The 11,285-nt window shown below is 39.0% G+C and overlaps 1 protein-coding gene across 1 annotated transcript in view; it reads left to right on the top strand.

The window, feature by feature from the left end:
• CORIN (corin, serine peptidase) overlaps positions 1–7,400 on the top strand; it is a 118,883-nt gene extending 111,483 nt beyond the window's left edge. The window contains exons 20-22 of the mRNA XM_031066414.1: positions 2,849–3,120; positions 4,657–4,790; positions 5,233–7,400. Coding sequence (XP_030922274.1) covers positions 2,849–3,120; positions 4,657–4,790; positions 5,233–5,415 — 589 coding nt within the window. The 3' untranslated portion in view covers positions 5,416–7,400. The remainder of the gene's footprint in view (positions 1–2,848; positions 3,121–4,656; positions 4,791–5,232) is intronic.
• The last annotated feature ends 3,885 nt before the right edge of the window (positions 7,401–11,285 follow it).

Below are 11,285 nucleotides of genomic sequence, written 5' to 3'. Positions count from 1 at the left end.
AAAAGGAAGAAGACCAAAGCACTAATTCTATAGCTGTCATACAACTGCCATGAGATTAAAAATCATCCTCTGTAGCAGTGTAGAAAAGACCCTGAAATAATGCTGTGGCCACTGGTAAAAAGAAAAACTGAGTATTTACTCACAGTGCAAATGACATATTGAAATCACTGCCTTTTCTTTTTATACAGCCCACTCTTTTATTAGGATTGCAATAATTAACAAGTCAGTATTAACAGCTGAGTGCTTCCTGGTATCAGAGGCCATGGTGGAAGGACAGTCTGCAGTGCAGAGGATGTTTACATGTCTTAGCAATTGTTTTGATCATTGCCAACTTTTTGGTGCTAACCAATATTTCTTTTTGATGAACCACAGATGTCAGAGGGAACTTTATTACCTGATTTATTTTGTCATGTACCAAAGTTTTTTTAATTGGGTTTCTAAAGAAAATTTAAACAAGTGCTTTCTGCTGTAGTTAGCAAGTACTTCTCTGGCATATGGTTACTTAATCCTGCTTTAAACTGGTGCTTGCTCACTGGAAAATATTTTAAACTGCACAAAACTCTTTCTTTTTGTTTAAGGCAGCAGAAATTCTATGTTAAGCAAGATTTTCTTGAACTGATATTTCTTTATAGTGTTAGTCATTCCCTTTTTCAGTAAAAATTTTGTCTTTTTATTTCTGAAAAACTAAGTTCTTTGGTGTTTGTCCTTCTAAACTAACAGTTTGCTAAACCTGTATAATACAAAAAAGAGTACTGTATTTTATCAGATTTTGGGTCCAGAAGGAATTTCTCTTCCTTCTCTATCTATTTTTAAATATACCGCTGGAATATTTCCTATACTTTGGAAGAATACTCTCTTAATAGTATCCAAAATAAAGGGTGGGACAGGTTGATTCTTCAGCAATATTGGACTGCTATTGAATTTCCTGGATAAGATTCCTCTGATTACTGAAAGATAAGCAAAGCAGCTGTCACATTATAAAGTAAAAATTCTCCCAGTTTTGTCAAATGCAGAAAAAGTGCCACCACATTTTGGAGCTGTTCATTTACTCCTCATGTAGAGCTGCATAATATCTCTGTGAGTTAAGAGTATAATTTCTTTCTCATTTATATTCTAAAGACCTTAAATGATAAGATATTCTGGTCTAATAATTGAATGAGCAGTTATATGAGCTTTTTTCTCTTCTGCTTTTCTGAATAGATTGGGGGATGTACTCAGAAGCCTGAAATCTTGAAATTCTTAATTTGTAAGAACTTTTTTTTGTAAGCTTAATATATCATCAGCAAGACCATTCTTTGTCACAATATTTTTTTACATATAGTATTTTAAAAATTTCCCAAACCAACCAGATAATACAACAATATAAAGAGATTTTAAAGTGTTCTGGTCCTTTATACAAAATGCTCCATTTTGTGAAACTCATGTGAAGTTTGGAATACAAAACATAAGGACCATATCAAAACAATACAAATAGCCATGAATACTTGTAGGAGGCATAAATAGAAAGGGCTGCATTAACATTTTGTTGTTTGCAAGTTTCCTTATTATAGTCCCCCTTGAGTTTTGTCAAGATCATTTTGAAATGCATTACATGAAAGTCACCAAAACATTGGAAGATTTTTTTTTTAATGTGTAGGACAATGCATTCTGGCTGACTACTTATTTCTCTGGGCAATGCTACTTTACAATGGTCTTAAATAAAATAGTATATAAATATTCTCAGCACTTCTGTAACTCTATGGAGCAGCTCATGAATCGATCATGATGCTAAAATGATCATTATAGTCTGAAATGCCAGAATGTTCATCCAACTCTTAAGATAAATGTAGTCTTGATTTAGCAACTGACTCTCTTTACAAATTACAGGAATTAAAATCCTCTTGAGCACTATGAAAAAGCTGAAATTTTGCATGCTTTTACTTACACTGCTTTGAATAAGCTTCAGTCCTGTCAAAGGTGCTTAGTTACATGGAGTTGTCTTTCAGCAGTTGTGAAAAATGGTGACTTTTTGGAGAGCTTTTAGCATCACAGACTAATTAGAGACCACAGAGAACCCACAACTAATCCTGTGAGCAGTTAGGACTGAGAGATTACAACCTCGAAGCCTTCCATAAAATCTAGGTTTTTCTGATGTGTCTCAACAAACAATAGTTCAGTGTTCCCCCTGTATCATATGTGTCATTGCTTTGTGGTCTTGTATGTTTACCAAACAAGTCTCAAAAATTTAAGAATCAAAGTAACTGTTGATCTTAGGCATAGAAAGTATACTTGGCACAGACTGAATGCTAAATAAATAAGGGATTTTTCCCATGGCTATCATAAAATATTTAATTTACACAAAAAAATTGCTTATTTGAGACTCCTTAGGGTTTTCAGCAAGGCTTCACTGCTGTCAGCAGCAGACTGCTGAACAATATTCTCACCCCAGCGAAATTTGTATGTGCCCACCAGTGAGCGTGTGAGCAACTAATGCTGGGAAGGATCCAAGGGATGACTTTGACAGCCTTTAATACAGCAAGTAATACATGGTTACATATCTTCTGATGGAGTAAGCTTTAATGTGTTTGATTACAAGCAGGAGGGAAATAAAAAGCATTGCTTTCTGTTGCTCAGAATCTTTGCTGTAAGGAATAATGCATAAATATCTGTTTTCTTCTTGTAGTATTTGTATGCTTTGCAAAGTGTAGTGTACAAAAAGGGAGAAAAAAATATCTTGGGTATTTTAGCTTATAAGAAAGACCTTGACTGAAATGTCACTTTTTTTTTCCTCTTTTTTTTTTTTTTTGTGGTTTTTTTTTGTTTTGTTTTGTTTTTGTTTTTTGTTTTGTTTTGTTTTGTTTTTACAAAGGAGAGAAAGTGCAGCTGTCTGGAAAGTAGTGTTTGGGATTAGCAATCTTGATCACCCATCAAGTTTCATGCAGACCCGACTAGTGAGGACCATCATCCTCCATCCACGCTACAACAGAGCAGTTGTAGACTATGATATCAGCATTGTGGAACTCGATGAGGACATCAGTGAGACAAGCTATGTAAGACCTGTCTGCTTGCCCAGCAAGAACCAGTTGGTTCAGCCAGACACCTACTGCTACATCACAGGCTGGGGACACATGGGCAACAAAAGTAAGATGAATATTTCTGTGACTTTTGAAAAACATGTGAAGCTTCTACTGAGTTAATCAAATAAGTGATACTATTACAAACTTTTATCCATTTATACTATTATTGGATCTTAGTATATACTAGGGAAGTGTAACTACTCTTGAAGGGATCAAGCTTTCACTATAGCCTAGCTTTTTCAAGCAGCAGCCTCAATTTATGCTCCTTAATACTTAGACACTGACTTGATTTTTAAAAATATTGAGGATCTGGAAACTTCTATCAAGAAAGTCCCCCACATGAGTTATGATTTTACCCATCTAAGTTGCAGTCAGAACAGTATTGCAAAGGTACCACCTCTTCAGTCTAGGGGAAACCCTCTTAGCTCAGAGAAAGCTGGAGGCACTGGAAGCCCTGGCAGACAGGCTGGAGGAACAGGGTCATGAAATCATTCCATACTTGTGAGACAATTTATTCCACAATCACAAGTGTTGTTTTTGTACCTCTGAACAGAACATTTGTGTGTTTTCTTGTTTTGGGGCTGCCACAAGCCTTGACAAAACCCGTTGCGTTATGTAAATCTTTGTTCAGGCAAAATGATTCTGCATTAATAGTATTCAAATTAGCATGGCCCGAACACTTTTAGTGCACTAGCCATTGTGTTTCTGCCTTTGCTATTATTATAACTATTTTCTATTATTATAGTAATTACTAGGGATGGCTTTTCTGTATACTGGGTAAGGAAAGCTTCCTTTCTGTGCTGCTTCAGTGGAACTTCAGTTGTAGTGGCCAGTTTAGATGAGGTAAAAATTAAATTGGATATGTGAATGGTAAGCTGTTTACTGGCATATCTACCCATCTAAAATATCTCTATATGATGTCAGGGAAAAATTCCAACAGGGATATTTTTGCAGACTGGTAAATGGTTTTTTGTTCTCTAATGTGGTCAGAGTTGATTTTAAAGGTTTTATGCTAGGAAGCATCAAAACCTACCATGGCTACATAGCATTTAGTACTGCATACCCTAGGTTGAAAAACTTTGCTTAGAATTTGAGCTCAGTCAGTTGCTTAGACTAGGAAGAAGTCTTCCATTGTCTCTTGAACATATTACAATAATTTCATTAGGTTCAAATCCTGATTTCCTGGTACATTCTGTAAGTCAAATTTACCCAAACATAACCAGAATAGTTCTGGTTATTACCAAGTTTTACCATGACAGACACCAAGAAATAGGGAGGACCTACCCTGGAACAGTGAATCAAACCTGTTGTCCACCTCTCTCACATTAATATTTTCCAGACACTACTGCCCCCATCTTAAAAGTCACAAACTGCAGCATGTCAAGGTGTGAATGCTCAATAAACAGCAAATGTCACACCAGTCCCCATGTGCTTAGTCCTTCTCCAGAATGCAACACATAGTGTTCCTTACATTTAATACATACATAGAGAGCAATATTTATAATATATCCCAGTGGAAATGTTTGTCATCCCTCATGGAGTCATAATAGCTAAGTATTTGTGAATTTGTGTATAGTAAACAACTAATTTTGTTTTTCAGTGCCTTTCAAGCTTCAAGAAGGAGAGGTTCGCATAATTTCCTTAGAACAATGCCAGTCATATTTTGACATGAAAATCATCACTAGCAGGATGCTGTGTGCAGGCTACGAATCTGGCACCGTGGACTCTTGCATGGTAGGCTTCTCTGTAAGGAGAAAGTTTCCAGAAACAAAATTGCTTTTAGAAATAAAAATACTGTGATGTTAATTAGATGTAGCATACTTTATCTATTCTAGGAATGACAGCTATTTACATACTTGAACCCAACTTTTATTATTACTATTATTGTTAATATTGGTGTAAAGAACTTATCTTCATGCTAGTGAAATGCTGCTTGAAGGCTCTGGGGTTTATCTGTATTAGTTAATTTTTTAATTTGTATGAAAATTTTACAGGTTATTTTTTGTACAAATGTAACGGGTAATAAATACTGGTAATGCTGCGTGTGGCTACACAGTTTAGCCGGTTTTTACAGCTGAGTTATTTGCTAAAGGCAAATGGCTGTAGGAAATGTGATATAGCTTTAATGAGTGCTGGCCACGTGTGTAATAGACTGGTTTTAATTTTCCTGTTGCAGGGTGACAGTGGAGGACCGCTTGTGTGCGAGCATACTGCTGGGCGCTGGACTCTGTTTGGTTTAACATCCTGGGGCTCTGTCTGCTTTTCCAAGGTTTTGGGACCTGGAGTTTACAGTAACGTGTCACATTTTATTGAGTGGATTGAAAGACAAATATATATCCACACCTTTCTGCTAAACTAACTCCAGATGGTAAGAATTGTGCTGACAGACAAAAGAAAAAAGGAATCAGCCCTTCAACACTGAAGGTTTAGCAGTCCAGAAACTCTGTGAAAAGGAGTTTCAAGCTCTGTCTATTCTTGTTGTGGAGCTATGGAATATGCAGTGTTACCGGTAAATCCTCTGCTCATGAATATACTCTGTGGTTGAATTAATAATCCTTTTGACTTTTCTTTTAACTGTGTTGTAGTGCTATTCTAAACACTGCAAAAAGCTTAAAAGAAAAGAATCAACCACTTTCTGCCTTTCAGCTATTAAAACTAAGCAGTAGCACAGACTAGAAAAACTTTTTAAAATAACCTATTTTAATACTATTCAATTAGTAGCACATGCATTTTCACTCACTTCTTGTGATGAGGAAGGAACTTTGTGCACTCATGTGGCCGTGCAGGACATACATTCACAAGGACAACTCTGGACAGGGCCACCACATGCTGGAGGGTGTGGAAGAGATTGATGGGTTTGAACATCCGTGTGGCAAAGGACACATCAAAGCACATGTGCAGGTCTCCAAAGGTGTCCAGCCATATGCTCCTGGCATGCCTGGACTAGTGCATTTTGTCCCTCAGGGTGGTTAATTTGCATAGGCATAACCCTGTACTGTCCTGATTCCACAGCTTCTGTTCCCAGAGCCAGACTGGACATCTCTCTGGGGTGATGCAGGAACCAGTAGGCAACAGACCCATAACTACCAGTAGAGGCACTAGAGACCAAAACTTTATTGTTCAGACTCTTTGTGGGCAGCCTCTAGCACTTAATCTTCTGAAGCTTCCAATGTCCTAATGTGTCCAGGAAACACCCATGTCTCAGCAGTGCTACACAGATCAGTGCATTTATCAAACCTGTGCCCCACTGGCTTTCCTTCTCACACTGTCTGTGTTCAGCATACAAAGCATGCACTGACCATCTCCAGCCCTCTAAAAACCTAAGAGGGCTGGCAATACCACTGCAGTGGTTTCCCCTCCTAGAGTCAGCTAGTTTGGACATCTTGAGAGACATGGAAAATGCAGATTTAAAATGCAAAAGATGCAGTGTGGGCACCATCACAAATATCGGGGAACTGGGTAATTTTATAAGTCTCTTCTTGTACCTTGCATTTAAAGTTTAATTTTGACTAGCAAGATAAAACATTTGGGAAAAGGAAAAAAAGCAGAAAGAGAGTGATAGAAGGCTGGGGATTCCAGCTTCTGTTGAAATGAGTATTAGAAATATCAGAAGCAAAGTACAACAGCTTCACCAGCAAAGGCTCAAGGAGCCCAGCTCAAGTGCTTGGTAGCCAGATGTGGAGTGCTCTGTGCAGTAGTAAGACACTGAGCCTTAACTCCACTTAATTTCAAGAGAATCTGGTTGGAAAAGATTATGATGGAGCTTGGCACCTTTTTATGGTGCTAGAGGGGAAGTGTGTCCTGTCAACTGCTGTAGCTGATCAGCTTTTAGGAGCTGCGCAGCTATCAGCTTTTAGGAGGCCACAATAGGACAAGTCAGGAATCTGAGGACTACAGGACAAATTCCACTGAGGAACAATGCATTTAAAATTTGTGTTTTCACTGCTTTGCCTAGTCCTCTGTGAATCCAGCCTAAGGCACATAATAATCCTCTCTGCTACCTCTGGCATGGCCCCATGACAGCACAGCAGGGCCTTGTCAATAGCATGACTGCTGCATGTGAAAACATGCATAAAAAAGACCTAACACGTGGACATTTCAGGTACTATGAATCATGTTGCAACTCATCTCCATAGATCGATGCTTTTGTGAAGGTTTATCTCTTATCTCCATATCTTCTCCTTAAATATTGCTAACATTAGGACATTAGTTACACTAGACTGCGCTGTAGACATGAATATTAATAAATACTCAATATTTATGTTATGGATTCTGAAACTATTTAAGTGATTACTCAGTCTCTGTTTCATGCTCAGAAGGAAAACTCTTTGAGGCTTTGCTAGGTTTGACTGTGGGGTTTTTTTTACTTTTAGTATCTTAAGGATATAACACTTAAAATACTCTTCTTGCCCCAGCTATAAATGAGAGAAAGCAGCTGCAACCATGTTTATCTAGTGCAAGTAGATTACAGCTGAAGCTGGTTATTGGTGTCCTTGCCTCAAGGATATGGAGGCTGGACCTCTCAGTCCTCATTCAGCTTTCCTCTGGGGCTGGGATCTCTGTGGCTGTAGGGCAGGAAAGCTCTGAGTCCTGGAGCTGGTTCAAGAGTTCCCCATGGTGAAGGTGGCCCAGTGGTTGCTAGAGCCAGCTGGCTGGTGTCAGACAGGTTCTGGCCAGGTCTATTTTCCAAAGAGGTGCTGCTGCAGAATAAGCAACCCAGCCTGGCTTCTCTCCACCAGATAGGGTCTGTGGTTAGCAGCTTTGAATTTTGTAAAGTGCCAGAGTACATAAAGTCATTCATGTAGACATTAGCATTACCAAATGATAACATGTAACTACACATTTTAATTATCTGGATTTGACCTACCACCAGTTTCCAAGCAGTCCCTCCCAGGAAATGAGGCAGTGTCTTGCTTAAACATAAGATCCAGGCCTGATCCTATATGGGATCAGTCTGAAGAAATTCCAGGCTGAACCCCATCCAAAATGGCTCTAGGAGGGAGCACTTGGGTCTTACCATTTCCCATGACTGTGTCTGACACAACATTCCATGTAAAGAGGAAATTTGTAATTTTATAGATGTATTTTTATACGGGGATTTTTATGTGTGCACATGAAATAGGCAAACATGCTCCTCCTCCCACTATATCAAGCCTTTTCCCGTGTGCTGACACAATGGCTGTGATCACAGTTACGCTGTTTGTCTCACAGTGTAGCCTCATTGTAAGGTAACATTGGTTGGTTTTGCTTCTACCACAGCTGTATCTCCAAATGGAAGCAATGCCACTCTCAGTCAAGCCAACGTGTTTCTTTCTAGTTGTACTAATAAAAATTTACAATCATTTTCCAAATAACTTCTGTTGAAAATGTTTTAATCTTTAGAGAGACTAAATGATAATATGGAGGTAACAAGTTATAACTTTAGTAATAATGCCTAAAAATAGCCTTCAAAAGGCATTTTTGAATCCTTAGCTGACTTTTTTTAGCAGCCCTGTTAGTACTGCAATACTTGTGGAGATTCTGGCACTATTACCACCGTACAACTTTTAGTTTTTTCTCTGTGTGTGCTTCCAATACAGAATATTACTATGAATACTGCTGCCGACAACTACTCTGAACTTAGAACTCTGAAAAACTAAAGCTGCAATCAAATCTGCAATCTGAACGCATTTTGTTCTGTGATTTTGCTCTGGAATGCAATTAGTTTTAAGTAAAAAAATCTCTTATAAGTTGTACACAGAATTTCAACAACATGTACACATGCTGAAATCAAAATAATAAGCAGGCAGAACCTTAAAACTGTTAAAATTTACCTTTCCACTGCAATAAGGAAGCCAGGACCATGAGGGCAAGAGTAACATAATAATAATAATAACAAAAAATAAAAAAATCACACTGAAATTCAGCTATGGGAATGTTGTTAAGACAGTCACATTTGGAAGTTGCCCATTAGCCTTGGCCAAGAGCCAGGGCTGGTGGGAGCAGTGGCTTCTCTGCTTTAGCTGGTCCTCAGCCAGTCCTCAGCCCTGTGCTGCGACCAGTGGGGCTGTGGAAAACACAGCTCAGGCTAAACATCAGCTCAAACTGTGCCCCATGTACAGAGCAAAGCTCACTGTGCTGCCAAAATACTCAGAAAAGGCTGTGGCTGACTGCCACCCACAAATGTTTAGCACAGGTGTGGTTGCTGAGAAATAAAAAATTTTAAAATGTACTTTCTTCTGGAAATCAAATACTGCACATCAAAATCAGAGTTAAGGCTGTTCTAGATGTAGCTGCAAAGTTTGGGGCAGTTGAAGATGGTTGTTTTGGTTTGTTTTCATGTTAAAGAAGTGTAAATGCTGTGCTTCCTTTCATGACACGTGGAAGGGCACCTGTGAGATGCTCTTAAAAAACTTATTTTCAAAATGGAAAAGTCAGATCATGATGTGCCTAAGTGGAGAAGCAAGCAGGTGATTGTGACATTTTCAGTGCTAAAAAAAATAATAAAGGGAACAGCGAACTGTTGAGAAGCACAGGGAGCACCATGTGTTTCCACCCTTCATTTGGCACTACTTTAGTTATGGCCAATTAATATTTTAAAGCTCTTCTTAAAGACCCATGACCCTCATCTCCCCTTCAATAAAAGACAGCAAATGCCTTCAGCTATTTCTGCTGTTTGTCCGCCACAAAAAAACCCAGCAAACCCAACCACCACACCAAAAAAACCTAACAGTCAAACAAAAAAAAAAAACCCAAAAAACAAAAAAACACCAACCCCCAAAACAAGTTTTACCCAACAGATAATTATGTTACGACCCAGACTGCTTGCTGAAATCCTCTAATAAAACAGACTGTAGAGGGCAGTTTTAAGCAATATGAAGTACCAATATGCAATACACACACACACACACACACACACACGTTACTTTTCACTACTTCAAGTGGTACAAAAGCACTCACAATCTCAGCAGAGAGGAACAGTGTCCTGAAAGCCTCACTGCACTAAGTTGTGAGTAATGGAGTGCTGAGGCTTGTAAAGAGTCACATAATAGCAATTTAAATGTCCATCATGGAGCTGGTCCCAGGTCTAACAGACAGCTCCCACTCATATTTCTTCATGTAGGTATTTTGATGCCGTGGCTTAGTCAGAAGGTTTTGGAAGATCTTACTCTGAATACTTACAGCTTTTGTATGAAAACAATGCAAACTCCTGACACAAAATTATCATCTACCTGTCAAATGTGCTGGTAGGTTCTGCTTCTGCAGCAGAGGCAACAAGAGGGCAGGTCACAGGCTGGTGCTGTCCTCAGACTCTTTTTCACAGAGGCAGGGGGGACAGAGCTGAGGCCTGCACTCCCTCAGGTCACTGGAAGTGCTGGAGCTCCCTCATCAAAGTTCAACATACCTCAGTCATAGAGACCTGTAAAACATGGACCAATCTCCTCTCTGTGGCCATGAGTGCAGAGAGGCCGTGGATTTAAAGTGCAGAAGAAACATTCAGGTCAGATAATGAAAACAAAACCACTATTTGACTCTGAGGGCAGGAGAGTACTGCCTGTTTCTCTGGAGCTCTTTACAGCAGGATAACATCCACTAGGAAGGACAAGGGTGGAGCAGAGTAGATGATTTCACTTCATCCCAGTAACTCTCTTCCTGTATTATTCTGCCCCAGTACCAGCTTGTCTCCCTGCACAACCTGCTCACAGTTTTGCAGCCTTGCAGCTCTCATTTCTTGTCAAGAAAGCTGAGATGTTCCACTTGGAAAACCTGGAGTATGGCAAGGTGCCCCCCCCCACAGCAAGAAGGATGTTACAGATAAACATCTGAAAAAGTAACTCAAACCAACACAATCTCTTGGAGTTTGAATATCTGCCATCACTTCAAAGGTCTCCACTAACTTTATGTTAGAACCTACCAAAAACATTTTGTCATATGTTGAACTGAACTAAAAAAAAAAAAAAAAAAGAAAATTCAGAAATGGCTGTCATCACCTTTTCCTTCCACTACTTTTCTTCTACAGGCTAAACAAAATATATTTTCTCTTTCTCCCCTCACTAACACTAGGGATAGAGTCAGCCCTAATTACATTCTACCTTTTGAACACAGAGCTGTTTTAAACATTTGGTAACATATGGTGACTGGCATTTGAATGAACTCAGCATGCCCTCAATATCTGCCCTGTATAGCAGCAGCTGTCCAGACCTCACAGTGTTTGTTTAAATTCTTTCAGAGATCTTAAAAGATGTGGAA

Source organism: Geospiza fortis, unplaced genomic scaffold (genome assembly GCF_000277835.1).
Source record: "Geospiza fortis unplaced genomic scaffold, GeoFor_1.0 scaffold40, whole genome shotgun sequence".
NCBI classification, from domain to species: Eukaryota; Metazoa; Chordata; class Aves; order Passeriformes; family Thraupidae; genus Geospiza; species Geospiza fortis.
Note: the sequence above shows the minus strand (reverse complement) of the source record. Positions and strands in the feature narration are given on the sequence as shown.